Below are 24,419 nucleotides of genomic sequence, written 5' to 3'. Positions count from 1 at the left end.
TTGGATTGCCAATTCACCATTCTTAAAAAAAAAGGATCAGTAGTGAAAAAAAAATAAAAGACCAAATTTTAAAAATAGATGTAAAAAACCAACAAAACACAAATAAATAAATAAATAAATACACAATTTACCTCACTTCCCATTCCTACAATTTCTATCCAAATAAATAGGCAGCGGATGACAGATTCCAAACTCAAATTCCCTTGTTCTGGTGCATGGACGAGATCTGAAATGTCAACAATTCCTTCTCTTCCTCTCTCCCCTCCCCCCCTCTCCTCCAACCCCTGCCCCATTCACAGATGCTGCGATACCCACTGAGTTTCTCCAGCAGTTTGTTTTTTTGCTCCAGATTTCAGTTTCTGCAGTCTCTTGTGTCTCTCCAATATAATTGTTGGGGAATGTTAGTCAGGATCCTGTTCTGACACTGGACTCTGTGGGAAGATCTCCCATGGAATGCTGCATCTAAGAAATTGCTGCTAGAGCTTGGCAAATCAAATCAGCATATGAGCTTGAAACTTAACACCATTTAGTTTTAGTTTTAGGGATACAGCACGGAAACAGGCCCTTCGGCCCACCGGGTCCGTGCCGACCAGTGATCCCCGCACATTAACACTATCCTACATCCACAAGGGACAATTTTTACATTTACCAAGCCAATTAACCTACAAACCTGTACATCTTTCGAATGTGGGAGGAAACCGGAAACACAGAGAGTGGTGAGTCTGTAGAATTCTCTGCCTCAGAGGGTGGTGGAGACAGGTTCTCTGGATGCTTTCAAGAGAGAGCTAGATAGGGCTCTTTAAAATAGCGGAGTCAGGGGATATGGGAGGAAGGCAGGAACGGGGTACTGATTGGGGATGATGCTGTCAGTTCCATGCAGAAGTATATGCAAAACCCAGATCAATGTTTTCAGCCTCCAATTCAGAAGTCTGTGGAAAATTGAAAATTGAAATTGTTTTGGTATTTCTTGATAAACAGTTTTTGCACAACACAACACTCACCCAGCTTCAGTGTTTTCAGCAGGATATAGCTCTACGGCTTTTTTTTCAGGGAAGGTCGGTTGCAATGAAGCCATTACAGTGCTGATCGTTACATGACGCTCATAATGGGCTAAAATGATTTTAATTTTCTCTTTTGACACACCATGAACGTTCCGTCTATGGAGAAAACAGACAATTTCAAATGCACACATTTGATAACCAAATACAAGAGAAAGTTGGCTCCAATAAATTTATTAAGTTAAAATCTCAAGGAGGCAAAATTGGCACAAAGTGCAAATTGGCTTTAGTGATTTAATCGGAGCATTTAGTAGCAACTCAGTTCTTTAGAGTTAGCAGTTCCTTTCTGTTCGTATACAGGCAGCTTGATATGCTGAGCATTTTTATCATTTTCTGTTTTATTTCATATTTTCAGTGTCCAATGTAGTATGCTTTTGCACAGTGCCTGGATGCTTCATTCCAATACTTTATACTGCTGCCAAAATTAGGAATATATACAGGCCGATACCAAGAGGTTTAATAAATTACAAGTGACACATTCCAAACTGATTGAATACATCACCATCAATATAAGACATGGCATTCTATACAGTATTTTGAAACAGAACGGTAGAAGAGCCAGAACTATTACATTTTCTGAACAATATTTTGAATGTCAAATATCAGCGTTCAGCATTGTGCACAAAGTCATGTTTGACCAATTAAATGTATCTTTAAATATTTTAAGATATTATATTGACCGTGAGTAAAAGGGAACTGCGGGATGCACTATACTTCAGAGTTAAGGCATTTGATAACGTAGCGCAACATAAGATATTGTGAAAAACTGTTCAGGAGTGGGTAGATTGTTTTATGAGGAAAGAGTGTACAGAGTAGGTTTGATTGAAAAGTTGCTACTGCAGGTATAATGAAATGCAAAGTTGAGATTACTATCAGATCAGCCATGTCCTATTGAATGGCGAGCAGACTTGGGTCAATGAGGCCTACTCTTGTTTCTAATTTGAATATTGTTATTATGATAGGCAATACACAATAGACAATAGGTGCAGGAGTAGGCCATTTGGCCCTTCGTGCCAGCACTGCCATTCATTGTGAGCATGGCTGATCATCCACAATCAGTTCCTGCCTTCTCCCCATATCCCTTGACTCCTCTATCTTTAAGAGCTCTATCTACAGTGCCCTCCATAATGTTTTGACAAAGACCCATCATTTATTTATTTGTCTCTTACTCCACAATTTGGGATCTGTAATAGCAAAAAAATCACATGTGGTTAAACTGCACATTGTCAGATTTTCGTAAAGGCCATTTTTATACATTTTGGTTTCATCATGTAAAATTACTGCAGTGTTGGGGGGCAATGGATCAGCGTTCTCGTCGCGCCCCCCGTCAGTACCCAGGCTCGCCTGGGGAAGCCAATGATCCTCCCAGCAGACTAAATTCTACAAGACGACGCCTGAGAGCCAAGTCAAAGAATCCTAGTCATTATCCCAAAGCCGAAAGCAGCAACAACGACCAGCCTCAAGAGCACCTAGCAGTTGCACCTGCTCTCCGAATACTACAACTGAATGTTGAAGGCCTCTCTGCAGCCAAGTGACACCTCATCGAAGTCCTCGCCCACCAACACTCCATCGACGTCATCTGTCTCCAAGAGACTCACGTTGGGCACAGAGGAAGCGGGCCATTACATCATCAATGGCTTTGATCTTCTTTGCTATTCAGGACTGGACAAGGCCCCTGCTTGGCCAGCCTTCACAAATGGGGCAGCAGCCCAACCGCACGGTGTGCTTGTTCAAGAGGCAACTGCTTGGCTAAAGGACTTTGCATTCGCTAAATAAACTGCAGTGTTTATACATAGTCCCTCCATTTCAGGGCACCATAATGTTTGGGACATGGCTACACAGGCGATTGTAATTGCTCAGGTGTGTTTAATTGCCTCCTTAATGCCGATGTAAGAGAGCAGGCATAAGAGAGCTCTCAGCACCTAATCTTTCCTCCAGTCTTTCCATCACCTTTGGAAACTTTTATTGCTGTTTATCAACATGAGGACCAAAGTTGTGCCAATGAAAGTCAAAGAAGCCATTATGGGACTGAGAAACAAGAATAAAACTGTTAGAGACATCAGCCAAACCTTAGGCTTACCAAAATCAACTGTTTGGAACCTAATTAAGAAGAAAGAGAGCACTGGTGAGCTTACTAATTGTAAAGGGACTGGCAGGCCAAGGAAGACCTCCACAGCTGATGACAGAAGAACTCTCTATAATAAAGAAAAATCCCCAAACACCTGTCCGACAGATTAGAAACACTCTTGAGGAGTCAGGTGTGGATTTATCGATGACCACAGTCCGCAGAAGACTTCATGAAAAGAAATAGAGGTTACACTGCAAGATGCAAACCACTGGTTAGCCGCAAAAATAAAGTGGCCAGGTTAGTTTGCCAAGAAGTACTTAAAAGAGCAACCACAGTTCTGGAAAAAGGTCTTGTGGACAGATGAGATGAAGATTAACTTATATTAGAGTGATGGCAAGAGCAAAGTATGGAGGAGAGAAGGAACTGCTCAAGATCCAAAGCATACCACCTCATCTGTGAAACACGGTGGTGCGGGTGTTATGGCCTGGGCATGTATGGCTGCTGAAGGTACTGGCTCACTTATCTTCATTGATGATACAACTGCTGATGATAGTAGCATAATGAATTCTGAAGTGTATCGACACATCCTACCTGCTCAACTTCAAACAAATGCCTCAAAACTCATTGGCTGGCGGTTCATTCTACAGCAAGACAATGATCCCAATCATACTGCTAAGGCACCAATGGAGTTTTTCAATGCTAACAAATGGTCAATTCTTGAGTGGCCATCAATCACTCGATCTGATCCCAATTGAGCATGCCTTTTATATGCTGAAGAGAAAAATGAAGGGGACTAACCCCCAAAACAAGCATAAGCTAAAGATGGCTGCAATACAGGCCTGGCAGAGCATCACCAGAGAAGACACCCAGCAACTGGTGATGTCCATGAATCGCAGACTTCAAGCAGTCATTGCATGCAAAGGATATGCAACAAAATACTAAACATGACTACTCTCATTTACGTGACATTGCGGTGTCCCAAACATTATGGTGTCCTGAACTGGGGGGACTATGTATAAACACAGCTGTAATTTCAGCATGATGAAACCAAAATGTATAAAAATGGCCTTTATTAAAATCTGACAATGTGCACTTTAACCACATGCGATTATTTTCTATTACAAATCTCAAATTGCGGAGTACAGAGGCAAATAAATAAATGATGGGGCTTTGCCCCAAACATTATGGAGGGCACTGTAACTCTCTCTTGAAAGCATCTAGAGATCTCGCGGGACTATCATATGCTGAGAGAATGGAGCAGCTGGGCTTGTATACTCTGGAATTTAGAAGGATGAGACGGGATCTCATTGAAACATATAAGATTGCTAAGGGCTTGGACACACTAGAGGCAGGAAACATGTTCCCGATGTTGGGGGAGAAGACCAGAACCAGGGGTCACAGTTTAAGAATAAGGAGTAAGCCACTTAGAATGGAGACGAGGAAACACTTTTTCTCACAGAGAGTGGTGTCTGCGGAATTCTCTGCCTCAGGTGGAGGCAGGTTCTCTGGATGCTTTCAAGAGAGAGCTAGATAGGGCTCTTAAAAATAGCGGAGTCAGGGGATATGGGGAGAAGGCAGGAACGGGGTACTGATTGGGGATGATCAGCCATGGTCACATTGAATGGCGGTGTTGGCTCGAAGGGCCGAATGGCCTACCCTTGCACCTATTGTCTATTGAGTAAATTAAACAGTGTTGTTACATGACAAACTTTACATGACAATGATGGAGGAAATAAGTAAGCTTACCGTTCAAGCTCCCGTGGCTTAAATTTCCACCAAGTATTTGGTTCACGAAATGCCACTTTATAATTGTGTTTAAAAGCCTTTACAAAACAAATACAATTATCAAAAAGACGGAACAAATTAATTGGAGGCAGGTAAGTTTGCTTTTCAAACAGAAACCAGAGCATTAAAATAACTTAAAACTCAGTTCTCAAAAATTATATATTATATCTGAACACAATAACATTAGACATAAGATCACACAATTATTAATGACTATTAACGTTTATTCTAGAAACTATGTTATACTCTAAACTTTTAAAAAAAAACATACTTCTAGCAATTTGAAGACGTTCTGCCTTATAATAACTAGGACTATATACATTTCTTCATTGAATTTGAACATGATTTATAACATGTTCCAATATTGTGTTCTATTTTTTAGATAAATTCAGTACCTCTATTCAATAATCACAAGAACTAATGATCCAGAATGATTGCTGTTCATCTCAATTAATGTATTTATTTTTTAATTTCAACTTATTTTGCATAACCTCGATATTTATTTTCCAAACAAATTTTAAAATCAGATGCGGTGTAAATTTATTTCTATTTCATTTAAATGTATTTAATTTATTTATTATATTTAAATTTCTTTGAAATACTTTTATTTATAATGGATGAATAACTACACTTTTGTTTTAAGTTTAAAATTACATATGTTGAATATTCAAAATAATCATAGCTTACAATCATAATATTCGGAAAGGTTGTTGAAATTAAAGCAATATAGGAGACAAAGTATTTGAAAACCAGTAACTGTTGAAAACACCCAAGACAGTACAAAGGAGATTGCGATCGAATTCAGAAAGTGAAGTACATTGATGGCACCAAAGTAGAGATGCTTGATAGCTTCAAGTACTTAGGAATAAATATCACCAGCAATTTGTCCTGGAAGCAATGGCCAAGAAAACACACCACGCCTCTACTTCCTTAAAAGGCTTAGGAAATTCGGCATGTCCCCAACAATCCACACCAACTTCTACACATGCGTTGAAGAAAGCATTTTAGCGGGAAGCATCACTCCATGGTTGGGAACAGCTCCATCCAAGACAGCAAGTAATTGCAGAGAGTTGTGGACGCAGCCAAATCCATCACGCAAAACAATCTCCCTTCCACTGACTCCATCTATACTTCACGCAGCCTCAGCAAAGTCACCAGCATAATCAAGGATCCGTCTCACCCTCTTCTCCCCTTTCCCATCAGGCAAGAACTATAGAAGTATGAAAACACATACCTGCAGATTCAGCTACTGTTTATTCCCAGCTGTTATCAGGCAACTGAACCATCTTCTCACCAAACAGAGCGGTATAAACCTCCCATCTACCTCATTGGAGACCTTCGAACTATCTTTAATCAGACTTTATGGAACCTTATCGTGCATTAAATGTTATGCCCTTTATCCTTGATTGTAATTATGAAGAAACAAAGAACTGCAGATGCTGGTTTATACCAAAGATAGACACGAAATGCTGGAGTAACTCAGTAGGTCAGGGAGCATCTCTGGAGAAATAGGATAGGTGACGATTCAGGTCAGGACCCTACTTCAGATTGAAAAATCTTTTCTTTGTCAATTTGATGTAATCATGCTTAGTCTTTTCGCTGACTGGATAGCTCTCCACAAAAAAAGCTTTTTTCACTGTACCTCAGTACATGTGCAAATAATAAACTAAACTAAGCTAAGCACTTGCTTCAATGGAATCAAACAACGGTCAAACAATTTCCCATGTTTTGTGCTTGTACCAAAATTAGATGGTCTTGGAGGATAAAAGATACGAGAATGCTTTACATGATTGGCTGAATGGATAGTTAAAGTCCTTTAACCGGCAATTAATCTTTTCAGCTCCTTGTTCGATGATGTAACAAAGAGAGCATCTTATACAGTCTGAAGAAGGTTTTCGGCCCGAAACGTCGCCTATTTCCTTCGCTCCATAGATGCTGCTGCACCCGCTGAGTTCCTCCAGCAATTTTGTGTACCTTCGATATTCCAGCATCTGCAGTTCCCTTTTGAACATCTTATACAGGTTGATCACCGACTTTCCGGCAACTAATTCCCACCCCTATAATCTGGACAAAATTACGAGAGCTCAGTTGAAATTCCCTGAGTGGCTACAGATGGCATTGTGAATGGCGAGCGCTCATTCCAGTTGTGTACCTCCTTCGTGAAAGAGTTATTTGGTTACATCGGGAGTGGGGTCAGAAGTCAGGGCTTTAAATGGCCATGGAGACGGACTGGGTCGGCAGGTAATTCCATTCACAATCAGGTTCCATTTTATATTTATTTTATTTATGTTTCTGGCACTCCATGGTGCTTTAGAGACACGGGAGGAGTGTCATTGGCGTGCCTGAGGTATTGTCATTTCATTATCACGTAACCTCCGTTTGTCCAGAAAAAAGGATAATCCAGAAAAGCCTGGAAACACAAGTGCCGGAAAATCGGTGTTCAACCTATGCTTTGAAAATAAACTAAGTGCTCGTAAATGTAATATTAATTTTCATTTAAGTATCCTTTGAAGCTTTAATCAACATTTTCAAGTGCACTTTTCCTAAATCGAAATCCTAGCAACAATGTGTTTATAGAATGATTTTAAAGAATTGTTTCAACATCTAATGTGGACACGTGCCTATTTTAGATTTGAAGGAGAATATTTCCTTTTAAAATGGAGATAAACATATCCCAGAGCATTTAGCCTTAAACATTTGGTCTTAACTACTCATGCACAATAAGACCAATGAAGTTCTGATTATCTGAGACATATCTATTCTGTCACATTTCAAAACTACTGACTACTTCATACAAACATAGAAAGGGAAACCAGCATGAAAATTAATGGCTGACTTTGGGAATGTACAATCTCCTAAATTGCAGAAAGCGGGAGACACTATTTTTGCATCGTATTATTTAATCTTATTATATAATCTAAATTAGCAACTGTGTTTAAAGGTCATAAATGACTGTACTTTATGGAGTAAACAGCAGTGCTTGTTAAATCCGTATAGAAATGCTTATGACACCATAATCTCAAGTTGAGCATCTCCCTGGAAATTCAGCTTGAATGTGCATTTATTTTCACATTACACTCAAAAACCACTACAAAAACTAACCAAGTGAAAGGACTGTCCAAACCAAATCACTGAACAACAACTTTGGTTGTTTTGCTTACAACTAAAATTTAGTAACTCTTAAGTACAGATTGACAACCTAACATGAGCTTGGAAGGACCCTGCTACATCAGTCTGTGATGGGGCCAGTGACCATTTCATTTACACGTTTGTGTTAGGATGGGTTGTACCATGTCAGTTCAGAACTTAGAGGAGTTTGCTCTAAGTTATAATCCACCGCATACATTTAACTAAAACTGGTAACTGGCTTATAAATCCACAAAATTATAACTAACAAATATAAATAGAAGGATGATAATTAAATTATTTATTAAATAAACAGTAAATTAACATAGGTACAACATGGGATATGAGGTGTTGCAGCTGCAGCATGTGATTAATTGCATTTTAAAAAATCACCTTGGAGTTAACATGCTACTCTCTGAGATTTGGACAGTCCAACACAGGGGTGAAAGTTACTGGATGCTTTGTTCCAATAAGCTTATCATGTTAGCGTAACTCTTCGATATGATATTATAAACTAACCCTTTCTCATTGCGCAACACCCTGTCTAAGACAGCTTGTTCATTAATTGCTCAACATATTTGAAGAACTAAATGGCCTACTCTTGCTCCAATTTCTATAGACTGTTTGTGCAGGAAAGAACTGCAGATGCCGGTTTAATCAAAGGTAGACACAAAATGCTGGAGTAACTCAGCGGGACAGGCAGCATCTCTGGAGAGAAGGAATGGGTGACATTTCGGGTCGAGACCCTTCTTCAGTCTGAAACGTCACCCATTCCTTCTATATACAGTTAGTCAGTTAAAAGAGGCACAAGGGTGTGACTATTAATGAGTTAGTTTTGTGCTAAAGCAACCTCAGAAATTGTACTTGGCGGACGACAGCACTGATTACAGCGAGGTTGAGCAAAATGGCTATTACAGCACAATCCAGTGGGCCACTCCAAGCAAGGAAGAGAAAGGGATGTAGTCTGCAGTCTGAAGGTGGGTCGCAATCCTAAATATCAGCTGTCCATTCCATTTCCAGATGCTGCTTGACCCACTGAGTTCCTCCAACATTGTGTTTTGAAAGGAATGTAGCATTGATTATGGGGTTTTATTGTCACTGGATTATATACTGTTCTTCGCACTGAGGTGGTAGAAGTGGGCGGCACGGTAGCGCAGTGGTAGAGTTGGTGCCTTACAGCGAATGCAGCACCGGAGACCCGGGTTCGATCCTGACTACGGGTGCTGTCTATACGGAGTTTATACGTTCTCCCCATGACTTGTGTGATCTTCGGTTTCCTCCCATACTCCAAAATGGTATGTAGGTTAATTGGCTTGTTAAATGTAAAAGTTGTCCCTAGTGGGTATAGGATAGTGTTAATGTGCGGGGATCGCTGGTCGGCGCGGACCCGGTGGGCTGAAAGGACCTGTTTCCGCACTGTATCTCTAAACTAATGAACTAAACTGTCTATTTTTTGGGTACCAATGGGTATGGAGAGATCCAACCTGGAAATTCATTCAAAAGAGTACAGGCAGCTAGTGTTCAAATTAAAAATCAGGAACAAAGGCAAAAACTCTGTTACACATGTTACATGCAAATTGCCTTTTATGATTTTACCATGGCAGCCAGTAACTGGATGTTCAGCCTGAGGACTCTCCCTCTTCATCACAACCATATCCTTCCTATAATGTGGCGAACAGAACTGCATACAATACTCCAAGTGCAGTCTAACCAGTGCTTTGCTAAGTTTCCTGCCACATGTAGTTTCCTCCAATTCTCTGTTGGAAATATTGCTAACAAATGGTCCTATTGTTACATAGAATTTGGGAACAGTTAGACAGTTTGATTACCTGCAATGTTGTGATTAATGTTATGCAGGCGCAATAAAATAAATAACTAAAAATAAAATCAATGATTCTGCATGAAAGCTTCAGGTTTTTGCTCCAACATAATGCTCCAACATTGATAACCTTCTTTTAGGACAGAATTCGAGTGTGGACATCTGGTCTTGATTGTATTTGTTAAATTGTAAAACCTGCCAGAACAATTCCCCCTTCAAAACTTTACTGAGTGAATACATTAGACAATGAGAAAGCCAACCACTCAGAAAGTATATTTCCGCAACTCAACTTAAAAAGCATTATTTAATTATTTCCACACCATATGATAATTGCAAACGTGGCCATAAAGGTATAGGGAAAATATGAAGCAATATTAGATACTTCAAATAAACTTGACATTATAGGAGATTTGCATGCTTACAGAAACATCTCGACCCTGCAAGTCCATTTACTAACCATGGTAATATAAGGTTTCATCTCCCAAGACTGCGTATTCGTGTTATCTATTATAACAGGAGAAAGCCCCTTCTCCATGGCTTCTTTGGCTGAAAAACAATGAATTGAATTTAGTACTACTCAACAAGTTCATAATCAATGATCATGACAACACTGCACATTAATTAGGACATAAATTCAATATTCAAAGATAAAAATGTATATTGAAAGGTGGTGAATAGGGTCGCCGGAGGAGGGAGATGGCAGCCCTGCCGGCAGTCTGTTCGTTTTTTCATCCTTTTTGTTATTTTTAGCATTTGTTTAAAGTTTGTTTTAATGTTCTTATGTTTGTTTTATGTGGGGGGAGGGGGGTGAGGGGGGGAAACTTTTTTTTTTCAAGTCCTTACCTTCCCAGAGAGGTGATCAAGTTTCGGATCACATTTTCCGGGCTCTGCGGCCTACCATCGATGGAGTAGAAAAGCCGCCTCGGACTGTCGTGAGCCTCACTGTGGGGCGCGGACTTGCCATCGGAGCGGATCCCTTGCCTGGGATCGCTCCCACCGCGGCTTGCGGACTTACCATCAAGGACTCACAGTTTCGTGAGAGGCTAGTCGGGAGCTCCAACGCCGCAGAAGGTTCAACCAGCCCCAACGCAAGGTTTGATCGCCCGACGCAGGGGAGCTGGCATTCCCGCGATGCAGGAGCTGAACGCCTCGATGCGGAGGGCCCGAACGCCGCCGTCTACGGGAGTCAAGACAGTCCTGTCTTGAGGCCCCCGACCAAGGAAGAACAAATAGGGAAGGTCTTGAACTTTATTTCCCCTTCCATCACAGTGAGGAATGTGTAGGAGTCACTGTGGTGGATGTTTATGTTAAAATGTGTTTTTTGAGTCTGTTACTTTTTTTTAGTGACCAGTGAAATTTCACTACACCAATTGGTGTATGTGACAATAAATGAACCTAATGAAACCAGATTTCAACTGAATTTCTAGAGAGTTAGATTTAGCTCTAAGGGAATCAAGGGATATGGTGGAAAAGCCGGAACGGGGTACTGATTTTGGATGATCAGCCATGATCATATTGAATGGCAGTACTGGCTCGAAGGGCCAAGTGGCCTTCTCCTGCACCTATTGTCTATGTTTCTATGAATTCTCACTGGTACATGCTTGAATGTGTGTATATTCCTTGAAACTAGAGTCATAGACTTTCTGACATACTTTCTTATACAACACTCTGGAAATTTATATTTCTACTAGTTTTCACTTCCATCTTATGACACCTTCTGAGTTTATAACCAGAAATGTTCCTCTCTTCTCAACCCTAAATTCTTAAATTTCCAACTCAAGAAAGCATCATTGAGGTTTTTTTCTTAAGATTAAACTTGGGTGTACTAGCTATCATTTCTGCTGTTGTCCTACTTCTCTGTTAGAGCAAGTGGATCCTTCAATTCAACAGCTTCCTCCAAGTAAGCATTTCTTGCATGAATCAAAACATGTGTCACTGGTTGATGTTTAATCTATGCCAAGCATGATAGAAATGCCAAGACTATACTTACCTAACATCTGTATTCTGATAGTTTTTGGTTTGCAAACAGAGACACGAATCCTTCACAATTTCCCTAGTGCTGTGCTCAAATCTACTCTCACCACCTCACCGCATACCAACGATGGATTTTGGGAACTGCCTGGTTTCTATAGTTCAACTATTCCATGGTTTCACTAGGTCGGTTTTCAGGAACCCAACATTGTCTCCAGAATAACTTTCTTAGTAATCACAAAAAAGATGCCCAAATACACTTCATAGAATAGTTTAAAAACTCCAGACTGATCCAAGAAAGCAAATATTTGGAGACTATGATTAATTGTTTTAATAAGAGTTTTAAAGGATGAGAGCAGGATGGTGAAAATCAGAAGTAATCCTAATATTCCTTAAAACCTAGATGCATGAAGACACCCAGATTTTGCAGGTTTATGCAAATGAAGATTGTATTATAAACAGTAATAAGGAGTAAAAATATAGTGTCATCTACAAGTCCAGAGAGGATTTAAACCTGGATCGAAGAGGCACAGGAAAAACAATATTTTGAAAAAATGGGCAAGAAAATATAGAAACATAGAAACATAGCACGGTTCATTTGCACGGTACACAAGCTTAAAGACATTGGTGTTCCAGAACCTTTCAGTTTTATTTTATTGGGTACAAGAAAATGAGAAATGTCAACCTGTACTTCTATACTTCTAGAACACAAAGACTATCCGCATCTTAATAACACTGCTATACTTCCCCATTTAGGTTAATATGTTAGCAAATCTGACATCTAAGATGATGTCAACAATGGTCTCCATTAACTATCAGTGTTAAGTATATTATCATAAATGTTATCTGTGTAGGAAGGAACTGCAGATGCTGGTTTATACCAAAGATAGACACAAAATGCTGGTTAACTGAAGGGTCTCGATCCGAAACATCACCTATTCCTTTTCTCCAGAGATGCTGCCCGACCCACTGAGTTACTCCAGCATGTTGTATCTATTTTCAGTCATAAATATCATCCTCTAAAATATTGAAATAATGCCAATAAAAACCAAGAATTACTCACCTCTCTTTTGGTTCCACTGATGAGCTTGTCCAATTAGATTAGGATTAAACTGGTAGTTCCCATTTTGATAAAAATATTCATCTGTGCTTAAAATGATTCCATTAGGGCCCTGTTGAACAAGCAATCTGTCCCAATGCAATAGAAGCATATTAGTTTTATGCAACATTACTTTGTCTAAAATTAAATTCTTATAAGGTTGCTTTAGAAGAAAAGGGTGTTTGTTATGAAGTAGCACTATTTTTGTTTACGTCCGAAGCTACGTAAATTTTAGCATAGGCGACAGCCAGAGTCCTTCATTGAGTTGAAAATAATGTTCAGTCTAACCTATCTTTTTTCTGAGTTGTTCAAATATATTAAGTCCAAACTGCTCAAGTAGCTGTTTAACAGCAGAACATCTCTCTCTCCCCTCGGAAATGCACTGCTTTAGATCCTAGAACAGTAGACAATAAAAGGCCCTCCGGCCCAAAATGTCCAGCTGGATTTGATGTTTACTTAATCTCCTCTGCCTGCACATGATCCATATCCCTCCATTCCCTGCACATCCATGTGCCCCCCTAAAGGCTTCTTAAAAGCCACAATTGTATCTGCTTCAACCACCACCCCTGGCAGTATATACCAAATACCGACCGACCACTCTCTGTGTAAATTCTCCTTTAAACATTTCTCCTCTGACCTTAAAACTATGCCCTGTAGTCTTTGACATTTCCACCACGGTGGATTAGTCTACCCTGTCTATGCCTCTCATAATTTGATATACCTATCGGATCGCCCCTCAATCTCCAGTGTTCCAGAGAAAACAATCCATGTTTGCCCAACCTCTCCTGATAGTGAATACCCTCTAAGAAAGGCATCATTCTGGCAAGTGTATTCTGCACCATCTCCAAAGCTTCCACACCCTTCCTGTAACGGGACTACCAAAACTGCACACTGTACTCCAAATGTTTTATGTTGGAATGTGCATTCCAAAGAGGAAGAAAGATTCTAGAGGGAGGAAGAGGTGACTGTGGGTGACAAGACAAGAAAAGTCAAGGACAGTATAAAACTAAAAGAGAAGGCATAAAACATTGCAAAGATTAGTGGGAAGCCAGAGGACTGGGAAGCTTTTAAGGAGCAACAGAAGGTAACTAAAAAGGCAATACGGGAAGAAAAGATGAAGTTGCTAAGGTAGCTAATAATATGAAAGAGGTTAGCAAGAGTTTCTTCAGTTATATTTATCTATCTATTTATGGCATTCACTCCAACTTAGGGTTGAGTGGTGCCATCTGCTTCATGATTTCCTGCCACTCTCTTCTGTCCTTAGCTAGCCTGCTAGCTCTGACCAGAGAGAGGATGTTCTTTTTGCTGCAGTCTGCTTTCAGGTAAGCAGTCCATCTTTTTGGTGGTCTTCCTCTTGGGCAGTTTCCATGGACACATGCCTCAAATGCTACTTTTGGAAAGCGTGATGGCGGCATTAGCTGGATATGGCCGAAGTAACGTAGTCTTTTTGTTGCAATTCTGTCCAGAATGGTTAATTCCATACCAAGGGTTGTACGTATGGTGGTGTTCTGGATCCTGCAGAGGCGTGACACTCCTATTATTTTGTGAAGGCACATCATTTCAAATGTTGAAAGTCTGTTTTCATCTTCCTTCTTTAGTGTCCATGTTTTCGCTCCATACAGCAGTATTGAGAGCACAAGTACTTTGGCGCTCCATATCCTTTGGAGGTTTTGAACAGTCCCAACAGCTTTCCCAATACGTAATTTTACGTCTTCGGAGCAGGATCCAGTTTGACATATCTTTCCTCCTAGATATGTGAACTCCTCAACCTGGGCTAATGATGTACCATTGATTTTGATATTTATTTTTTATGTTTTCTTTGGAGATTGCCTGCACGTGTTTTTCCTAAATTGATTTTATATGAAGAGTTATATAAATAGTACAAAAGAGGCAGGGGTGGACAATGGACCACTGTAAAGTAATGCAGGAGAAGTGATAAAGGGGAATAAAGAAATGGCAGAGGAGTTGAATAACTTGTTTGCATCAGTCTTCACTGTGGAAGACACCAGCAATGTGCATGAAATTCAAGAGAGTCAGGGGATGGAAGTTAGTGGAGTGGCTATTACTAGGGAGAAGGTGCTTGGGAAGCTGAAGGTATATACATCACCTGGACCAGACGGACTGTACCCTAGGGTTCAGAAAAGAGGTGGCTTTCGCGATTGTGGAGGCATTGATAGTGATATTTCAAGAATCACTAGAGTCAGGAGTGGTTCCAGATAATTGGAAAATTGCCAATATTACCCCACTCCACAAGAAGGGAGCAAAGCAGAATAGCGGGAACTATAGGCTGGTTAGTCTGACTTCGGTGGTTGGTAAGATTTTAGAGTTCATTATAAAGGATGAGGTTACGGGGTACTTAGATGATTACGATAAAATAGGCCGAAGTCAGCATGGCTTTGTGAAGGGGAGGTCTTGCCTGACAAATTTGCTGGAATTCTTTGAACAAGTAAATAGCAGGACAGACAAAGGAGAGTCAGTAGATGTTGTATACCTAGATTTTCAGAAAGCCTTTGAAAAGGTGCCACATGGGAGGCTGCTAAGGAAGATCAATGCCCATGGTATCAAAGGGCAGATACTAGCATGGATATCAGGTTGGCTGGATGGCAGAGGACAAAGAGTGGCAATAAAGGGGGGGGGGGGGGGTTTCTGGTAGGCTAGCAGAGTTCTGCAGGGCTCGGTGCTGGGGCCGCTGCTCTTCACGTTTTTATTAATGATTTGCATGAGAGAATTGAAGGCTTTGTGACCAAGTTTGCGGATGATACAAAAATAGGTGGAGGTCTAGGTAGTGTAGAGAAAGCATGGACCCTGCAGAAGGACCTGGATAGGTTGGGAGATTGGGCAGAGAAGTGGCAGATGGAATATAGTGGAGCAAAGTGTGGACAATAATAGACAAGAGACAATATGTAGGCCATTCGGCCCTTCGAATCAGCACCGCCATTCAATATGATCATGGCTGATCATCCACAATCAGCACCCCGTTCCTGCCTTCTCACCATATCCCTTAACTCCGTTATCCTTAAGAGCTCTATCTAATTCTCTCTTGAAAGCATCCAGAGAACCAGCCTCCACTGCCCTCTGAGGCAGAGAATTCCACACTCTCAACTCTGTGTGAAAAAGTTTTTCCTCATCACCGTTCTAAATGGCTTACCCCTTATTCTTAAACTATGGCTCCTGCCTCTAGCGTGTCCAAACCCTTAATAATCTTATATGTTTCAATAAGATCCCCTTATCCTTCTAAATTCTAGAGTATACAAGCCCAGCCGCTCCAATCTATCAAGATATGACAGTCCCGCCATCCCGGAAATTAACCTTGTGAACCTACGCTGCACTCCCTGAACAGCAAGAATATCCTTCCTCCAGTTTGTAGACCAAAACTGCACACAATACTGTACAAGGCCCTGTACAAATACAGAAGGACCTCTTTGCTCCCATACTCAACTCCTCTTGTTATGAAGGCCAACATGCCATTTGCTTTCTTCACTGCCTGCTGTACCTGCATGCTTACTTTCAGTGACTGATGAACAAGGACCCCCAGATCCTGTTGTACTTCCCAACTTGACACCATTTAGATAATAATCTGCCTTCCTGTTTTTGCCACCAAAGTGGATAACCTCACATTTATCCACCTTAAACTTCATCTGCCATGCATCTGCCCACTCACCCAACCTGTCCAAGTCACCTTGCATCCTCATAGCATCCTCCTCACAGTTCACATTGCCACCCAGCTTTGTGTCATCTGCAACTTTGCTAATGATACTTTTAATTTCTTCATCCAAATAATTAATATACATTGTAAATAGCTGCGGTCCTAGCACCGATCCTTGCGGTACCCCACTAGTCACTGCCTGCCATTCTGAAAGGGACCTGTTAATTCCCACCCTGTGTTTCCTGTCTGCCAACCAATTTTCTATTCATGTCAGCACACTACCTCCAATACCATGTGCTCCAATTTTGCCCACTAATCTCCTTTGTGGGACCTTATCAAATGCTTTCTGAAAGACCAGGTACACAATATCCACTGGCTCTCCCTTGTCCATTATCCTAGTTACATCCTCAAAAAATTCCAGAAGATTAGTCAAGCATGATTTCCCCTTCGTAAATCCATGCTGACTCGGACCGATCCTGCTACTGCTATCCAAATACATAGATTCTTGATTAGTACAGGTTATGGGGTGTCATGCATTTTGGTAGTATGAATAAAGGAATAGATTATTTTCTAAATGGGGAGAGAATCCAGAAATTGGAGGTGCAAAGGGACTTGGGAGTGTTGGTACAGGATTCACAAAAAGTTCATCTGCAAGTCGAAGCAGTAGTAAAGAAAGCAAATGCAATGCTAGCATTTATTTCGAGAAGGCTTATATACAAAAACAGTGATGTGATGCTGAGGCTCTATAAGGCGCTGGTCAGGCTGCATTTGGAATATTGTGAGCAATTTTGGGCATCATATCTGGGGAAGGATGTGCTGGCTCTGGAGAGGAGGTTTACAAGAATGATCCTAGCAATGAATAGGTTAACATATGGTGAGCGTTTGACGGCAGTGGGCCTGTATTTGCTGGAGTTTAGATGAATGAGGGGGGACCTCATTGACACGTACAGAATAGTGAAAGGCTTGGGTAGAGTGGATGTGGAGAGGATATTGCCACTAGTGGGAGAGTCTAGGACTAGAGGTCATAGCCTCAGAATTAAAGGACGTTCTTTTAGGAAGGAAATTAGGAGACATTTCTTTAGTCAGAGGGTGGTGAATCTGTGGATTTCTTTGCCAGAGAAGGCTGTGGAGGCAAAGTCAGTGGATAATATATTTAAGCCAGAGATAGATAGATTCTTGATTAGTACAGGTGTCGGAGGTTATGGGGAGAAGGCAGGAGAATGGGGTTAGGAGGGAGAGATAGATCAGCCATGATTGAATGGCGGAGTAGACTTGATGGGCCGAATGGCCTAATTCTACTCCTATCACTTATGATCTTAACTAAAATTTTATAATGCTACAACATGACTTCCTGACTCTTATACTCAAAGGCTTGACTAATGAAGGCAAAGTCTTCTTTACCACACTATCTAGCTCTGTTGCCATTTTCAGGGAGTTATGGATTTGGACCCCAAGATCCCTTTGCTGTTAATTGTATATTTTCCCGTTACATTCAACTTCCCAAAGTGCAGTAACTCATACTTGCTTGGATTAAACTGCACCTGCAATTTATTTGTGTATTTCTGTAGTTGATCTGTACCCTGCTGCATCCTTTCACAGCCTTCCTCGCTGTCCACAACTCCACCAACCTTGGTGTTGTCTGCAAACATACTAACCAAGCTATCAACACTTATGTACAAGACAATTATATCATAATTACGAGGCCCTAACACATATTCTTGCAGAACACCAATGGTCACAGACATCCAGTCAGAACAACACCCTTCCACAACTATCCTCCATCTTTTATGAGTGTGCCAGTTTGAATCCAAACAACCAAGTCTCCATGGATCTCATGCGTCTTAATCTTCTGGATCAGCTCAAAGACTGTCTCCAATTAACCCATTCGCTTCCTCGAGTAAATTCTCTCCAATGGCTTTTTGGCACAAATGTGAGTTTCATCTGGTTCTAATTTCCTGGATTTTCTGTACTTCCCTTCTTAAACAAATGATATTGGGTACTCTCCAGTCCTCCGGAACCTCTCGCTAGAGAGGAAACAGAATCCCATAGGTTCATGACTTCATAAGTCATAGGAGCAGAATTAGGCCATTTGGTCTATCGAGTCTACTCCTCCATTTAATTATGGCTGATCTATCTCCCTCTCAACCCTATTCTCCTGTTTTCTCCCCACAACATTTGCTATCCTTACTAATCAAGAATCTGTCAATCTCTGGTTTAAAACTCCCCAATGACTTGGTCTTCACAGCTGTCTGTGGCAATAGATTCCACAGATTCACCACCCTGTGACTAAAGAAATTTTTCCTCATCTCTTTTCTAAAGGTACATCATTTTTTCCTGAGATTGTGCTCGCTGGTCCTTGACTCTCCCATTAATGGAAACATCCTCCCCCATCCAATCTATCCGGGCCATTCATTATTTGATAAGTTTCAATGTGGTTTCTTCTCATCCTTGTGAGAACAGGCCCAATGCCGTCAAATGTTCATCATATCATAACCCAATCATCCCTGGAATCATTCTCGTAAACCTCCTCTGGACCCTCTCAATGCCAGCACATCCCTCCTCAGATATGGGGCCCAAAACTGCTCACTGCTCATTGTAAAGGCCCCTTCAATCTCCTCTCTTACCTCCCACAATTCCTGGGATAAATCCCATAGGGCCCTTGGAATTTATCCACTTTAATGCTCTTCAAGAGGTCTACTTCTTGATTTCAAATTGTCCTAGCTTACTAGCCTGCCCTTCACTGAGCTCACTATCTTCCATGTCCTTCGCCTTGGTGAATATTGATGCAAAGTACTAATTCAGTACCTCACCCACATCCTCGGACTCAAACCAAATTCCCAGTTTTATCATTCCTTCTCTCCAGAGATACTGCCTGTCCCGCTGAGCTACTCCAGCATTTTGTGTTTATCCTAGTTTTATCAGACTGGTTCTACTTTCTCCTTGGTTATCCTCGTGCTTTTAATGTACATATAAAAAGCCGTGGGATTTTCTCAAATCTGATTTGCCATTTTGACATTTCATGGTCCCTTTTGGCCCTTCTGATTGTCTGCTTGAATTAATTCCAGCTTGCTTTATGTTCATCAAAAGTCCAGGTTGATTTCAGTTTCCTAAACCTACATATGTTTCCTTTTTCTTTTGGACACATTTTTGAATTCTCTGGTCACACAAGGCTCACTTACCATGCTATATTTATCCATCCTCCTTATTGCAAAATGGCAGTCCCGAACTCTGATCAGCTGGCATGTCTGATGTGGACATACCCAATAAGAGCTGTTCCCAATTTACTCCTGCCTAATAATGTTACATTCTGCCTTACCCTAATTTAGTAATTTCCGAAGTTCCAGACTTATCCTCATTCATAACCATCTTAAAACCTATGGGATTGTAATAATTATTCTCAAAATGCTTTTCCATTGAAACACCAGCCACATGGCCGGACTAGTTTCCCAACACAAGGTCCAGTATGGACCTTCCCCAAGGTGAACTACTTACATACTTTTTAAGAAACCCTCTTGAATACACCTAACAAATTTTGCCCCGCCTAAGCCTTTTGCACTAAGGCGGTCCCAGTCAATATTGGGGAAGTTAAACTCACCCACTATAACAACCCTGTTACTTTTACATCTTTCCATAATCTGCCAACATATGTTCCTCTGTCTCTCGCTGCCTATTGAGAGGCCTATTAGAGTCCCATTAGAGTGATTACACTTTTCTTATTTTTGAGCTCCAGAATTGTCTCCAGCATTTTCTCCAGAATTAGTAAATGCCCTCAATTGTAAAAATGCTGAGCAGTGTTCTACATAATCTGATTTTCATCTTGAAAGACAATTAATTTTAGTATTCATTTCCTCTACTGTATTGGAAAGATATTTGATGAAATGAAGGGCTTTTAATGAAGTCAATGGCCAAAAAAGTGCAACATAGTAAAAGTTTTGCTGTCCATTTCTTCCATTAACTTCAAAGATTCCGTAAATTTAATTTTTATAATAATTCATATGTTATGGGAGTAGTTGGCAAGAACATTGTTTAATTCCCAGACACAAAAGCTCTCAAGAAGGCAAAAGCCCTCTAGCACCACTCTATCCCATGGCAATGGGCAATTTTAACCCTGAAAAATAGCACTATGGAAATTAAATGATTTTAACCTGCAGTAGAACAGACCTCAAATAATTTTGGTTCTCCTATCCCCCAACTTTTTCAATAGCACCAGAACTACACCTCTGGCATGAAACTCACCCCAATGATGGCAGAATTGGTGCATTGCCTGCTTTTAACCTTCCAGCATGATTTTCAATTTCACCTTATCTGCAAAATAGTAATCATTACTGCTTTTACTTGTTTTCCCTGAAACCATGCCATTGAAAATATATTTTTTGTCAGGCTAGTCCGACGGTACTCTGCAGTCTCATTGCTTACACCACAGACTGCTCACATTTAACACTGAACTTTCCTTGCACCTTCAACTACATAGAAATATGGCAATTGCTTAGTTCATGTCAAAGCTGAATCAGAAGGCCATACACCTGGGAATATAAAAATGATTTTTAATAAGGTTTGCATACCAAGATTATGATCATCAGAACACTTTTAAAAACAGCACCTTCCTACCACCTCCAATAATGCTAGGTTGTACATTGTGAACTTTGAAGGTGCTGTCAAATATGTGAGTTGCTTCATTTTATTTTGTAGATGGTGCATACTGCAATCATAGTTTACCAGTCTTACATGATTGTTTGCTTAGGATGGAGAATTGATCAAACAGATTGTTTGATTATTTGGAGACAGAAAATAAGTACATTATAAAATATCCACCTACTCGCCTCATCATAAAACTCCTTAACGTTCATAACTCCACTGTTAAATTTCAGGTCAATGGTGAGGGCAGGATATTGGCTGGGGAAATTTTGCAATGAAAATTTAGTAAAAAATCCGTAGACAGCACTCGTAGTCGGGATCGAACCCAGGTCCTTGGCGCTGTAAGTGCTGTAAGGCAGCAACTCTACCTTTGCGCCACCATGCCACCCAGAGTCTTAGATTTTAGGGTTCAAATCCATAACTCCCTGAAGGTGGCAACACAAGTAGATAGAGTGGTAAAGTGGTATAGTATTTTTTGCTTTCATAGATCGGGTTATTAAGTATAAGAAGCAGGAAGTCATGATGCAGCTTTTTGTACTTTGGTTGGCTGTGTGGAGTAATGCATGCAGTTCTGGTCGTCTCATTACAGGAAGGATGTGGAGGCTTTGGAAAGGGTGCACAGGAGGTTTACCATAATGATGCTTTGATTAGGAGGTATTAGCTACAAGGAGAGGTTGGACAGACTTAGATTGTTTTCTTGGGAATTCCGGAGGGTGTGAGGAGGCCTGATAGAAGTATATAAAATTACTAGACCAAGTGCAGACCCGTTGGGTCTGTTCCCCCAACGTGCAGTTGTGGGGGGGGGAGGCGGCATGCAGTGTCACACACACTAACTATCCCCCCTCCCCCCTCGCACACGGGGGAAGGGGGAGAAGGGGGGAAGGGGGAGAGGGGGGGAAGGGGGAGAGGGGGGGAAGGGGGAGAGGGGGGAAGGGGGAGAGGGGGGGGAAGGGGAGAGAGGGGGGGGGAAGGGGGGGAGGGGGAGAGGGGGGGAGGGGGAGGGGGGGGGAAGGGAAGAGAGGCGGGAGGGGGAGAGGGGGAAGGAAGAGGGGGGGGAGAGGCAGAAGAGAGGGGGGAGGGGAGGAGGGGGGGAGGGGAGAGGGGAGGAAGGGGGGGGGGGGGAAGGGGAGAGGGGGGGAAGGCGAGAGGGGGGGGAAGGGGAGAGGGGGGGAAGGGGAGAGAGGGGGGAGGGAGAGGGGGGGAAGGGAGAGGGGGGAAGGGAGAGGGGGGGGAGGGAAAGGAAGGGGAGGAGCGGGGGAAGGGGAGAGGGGAAGGGGAGGGGGAAGGGTGAGAAGGGGGGGAAGAGGGAGGGGGGGAAGGGGAGGGGGGGGGGGCTGGGGAGAAGGGACGGGGGACAGGAGAGGGGGGAAGGGGAAGGAGGGGGAGAGGGGGGGAAGGGGGGAGCGGGGGGGGGAAGAGGAGGGGGGGGATAAGGGGAGAAGAGGAGGGGGGGGGAAGAGGAGAGGGGGGGGAAGAGGGAGGGGGGGAAAGAGGGAGGGGGGAAAAGGAGGAGGGGGGGAGAGGAAGGGGGGAAGAGGAGGGGGGAAAGAGGAGGGGGGGGAAGAGGAGGGGGAGGGGGAGAGGAGGGGGGGGAAGGGAGAGGGTGGGGAGAGGAGGGGGGGGGGGGGGAGGGGGGGAGGGGGAGGGGGGGGGAGAGGAGGAGGGGGGGGAGAGGAGGGCGGGGGAGAGGAGGGGGGGGAGACGAGGAGGGGGGGGGGAGGAGGGGGGGGGGGAGAGGAGGGGGGAGAGGAAGGGGGGAGGAGAGGGGGGGAGAGGAGAGGGGGGGCGAGGAGAGGGGGGGAGAGGAGATGAGGGGGGAGAGAGGGGGGGGAGAGGAGAGGGGGGAGAGGAGGGGGGGGAGAGGAGAGGGGGGGAGGGAGAGGGGAGGGAGAGGGGGGGAGTGGAGAGGAGGGGGGAAGGGGAGAGGAGGGGGGGAGGAGGGGGGAGAGGAGAGGGGGGGAGAGGAGAGGGGGGGAGAGGAGAAGGGGGGAGGGGAGGGGGGGGGGGGGGGGGAGGAGAGAGGGGGAGGAGAGGGGGGAGAGGAGAGGGGGGAGAGGAGAGGGGGGAGAGGAGAGGGGGGAGAGGAGAGGGGGGAGAGGAGAGGGGGGAGAGGAGAGGGGGAGAGGAGAGGGGGGGAGAGGAGAGGGGGGAGAGAGGAGAGGGGGGAGTGGAGAGGGGGTGAGAGGAGAGGGGGGGAGAGGAGAGGGGGGGAGTGGAGAGGGGGGGAGTGGAGAGGGGGGGAGTGGAGAGGAGGGGGGGAGTGGAGAGGAGGGGGGGAGTGGAGAGGAGGGAGGGAGAGGAGAGGGGGGGAAGAGGAGAGGGGGGGGAGAGGAGAGGGGGGGGGAGAGGAGAGGGGGGGAGAGGAGAGGGGGGGAGAGGAGAGGGGGGGGGAGAGGAGAGGGGGGGGAGAGGAGAGGGGGGGGGAGAGGAGAGGGGAGGAAAACCTAAAAAAAAACATTTTAGAACCAAAAAAGACACATTCTGCAAGCATTGTAGAACCAAAAGAGACACTTTTTGCAAACATTTTAGAACCAATAAACACTTTTTGCAAACATTTTAGAACCAATAGACACATTCTGCAAGCGTTTTAGAACCACTAAGGACACTTACATTTGAGTAGACATGTGTTCAGTGTTATTCACAGCTCAGAGAAACGTGACCCTCTGCCTTCCTCCAGCTTGCAGACACTGATTGAGGCACACCACTTCCTGGTTTTATAGTCCCTCCCCCCCCCCCCCGCCGCCAGCAGGGGCAGCAGAGAGAATGGGGAATTTTGTAAAATCATTAATATCTCTGTCATTTTTCATCGACGGGAAAAATCCTCGGCACACATGCGGCGGAGGGGGGCTCTGAGCAAGGTGGCCAAAAATGACGGCCATAGGTGGCGGCGTTCTCTCGGAAATCGCAGCACAGATGGCCAAAACCGGTCAAGAACAGACTTTTAGTAATATAGATAGATAAGAGGCATCAAAGGGTAGACAGTCAGAACCCTTTTCCCAGGATGGGAAAATAGTTGAGGGGATAGCTTTAAGGTGAGAGGGACAAAGTTTAAAGGAGATGAGCAAGGCAAGTATTTTTATATGCACAGAGGGCGGCATGTGCCTGAAACACATTGCTGGAGATGGTGGGTGAGTGAGATAAGATAGTGGCAGTTAAGACACTTTTAGATAGGCATATGGATATGCAGGAAATGGAGGTATATAGATTATGAG

The 24,419-nt window shown here is 43.0% G+C and overlaps 1 protein-coding gene across 1 annotated transcript in view; it reads right to left on the bottom strand.

The window, feature by feature from the left end:
* The window catches only part of n4bp2 (NEDD4 binding protein 2), a 74,475-nt gene that overhangs the window by 28,905 nt on the left and 21,151 nt on the right, over nucleotides 1-24,419 (bottom strand). Inside the window, exons 3-6 of the mRNA XM_033027411.1 lie at nucleotides 12,891-13,015; nucleotides 10,314-10,402; nucleotides 4,873-4,949; nucleotides 1,002-1,157 (exon numbers count right to left, since the gene is read on the bottom strand). Coding sequence (XP_032883302.1) covers nucleotides 1,002-1,157; nucleotides 4,873-4,949; nucleotides 10,314-10,402; nucleotides 12,891-13,015 — 447 coding nt within the window. The remainder of the gene's footprint in view (nucleotides 1-1,001; nucleotides 1,158-4,872; nucleotides 4,950-10,313; nucleotides 10,403-12,890; nucleotides 13,016-24,419) is intronic.

The sequence above is a fragment of the Amblyraja radiata genome, chromosome 1, assembly GCF_010909765.2.
Source record: "Amblyraja radiata isolate CabotCenter1 chromosome 1, sAmbRad1.1.pri, whole genome shotgun sequence".
Lineage (NCBI taxonomy): Eukaryota > Metazoa > Chordata > Chondrichthyes > Rajiformes > Rajidae > Amblyraja > Amblyraja radiata.
Note: the sequence above shows the minus strand (reverse complement) of the source record. Positions and strands in the feature narration are given on the sequence as shown.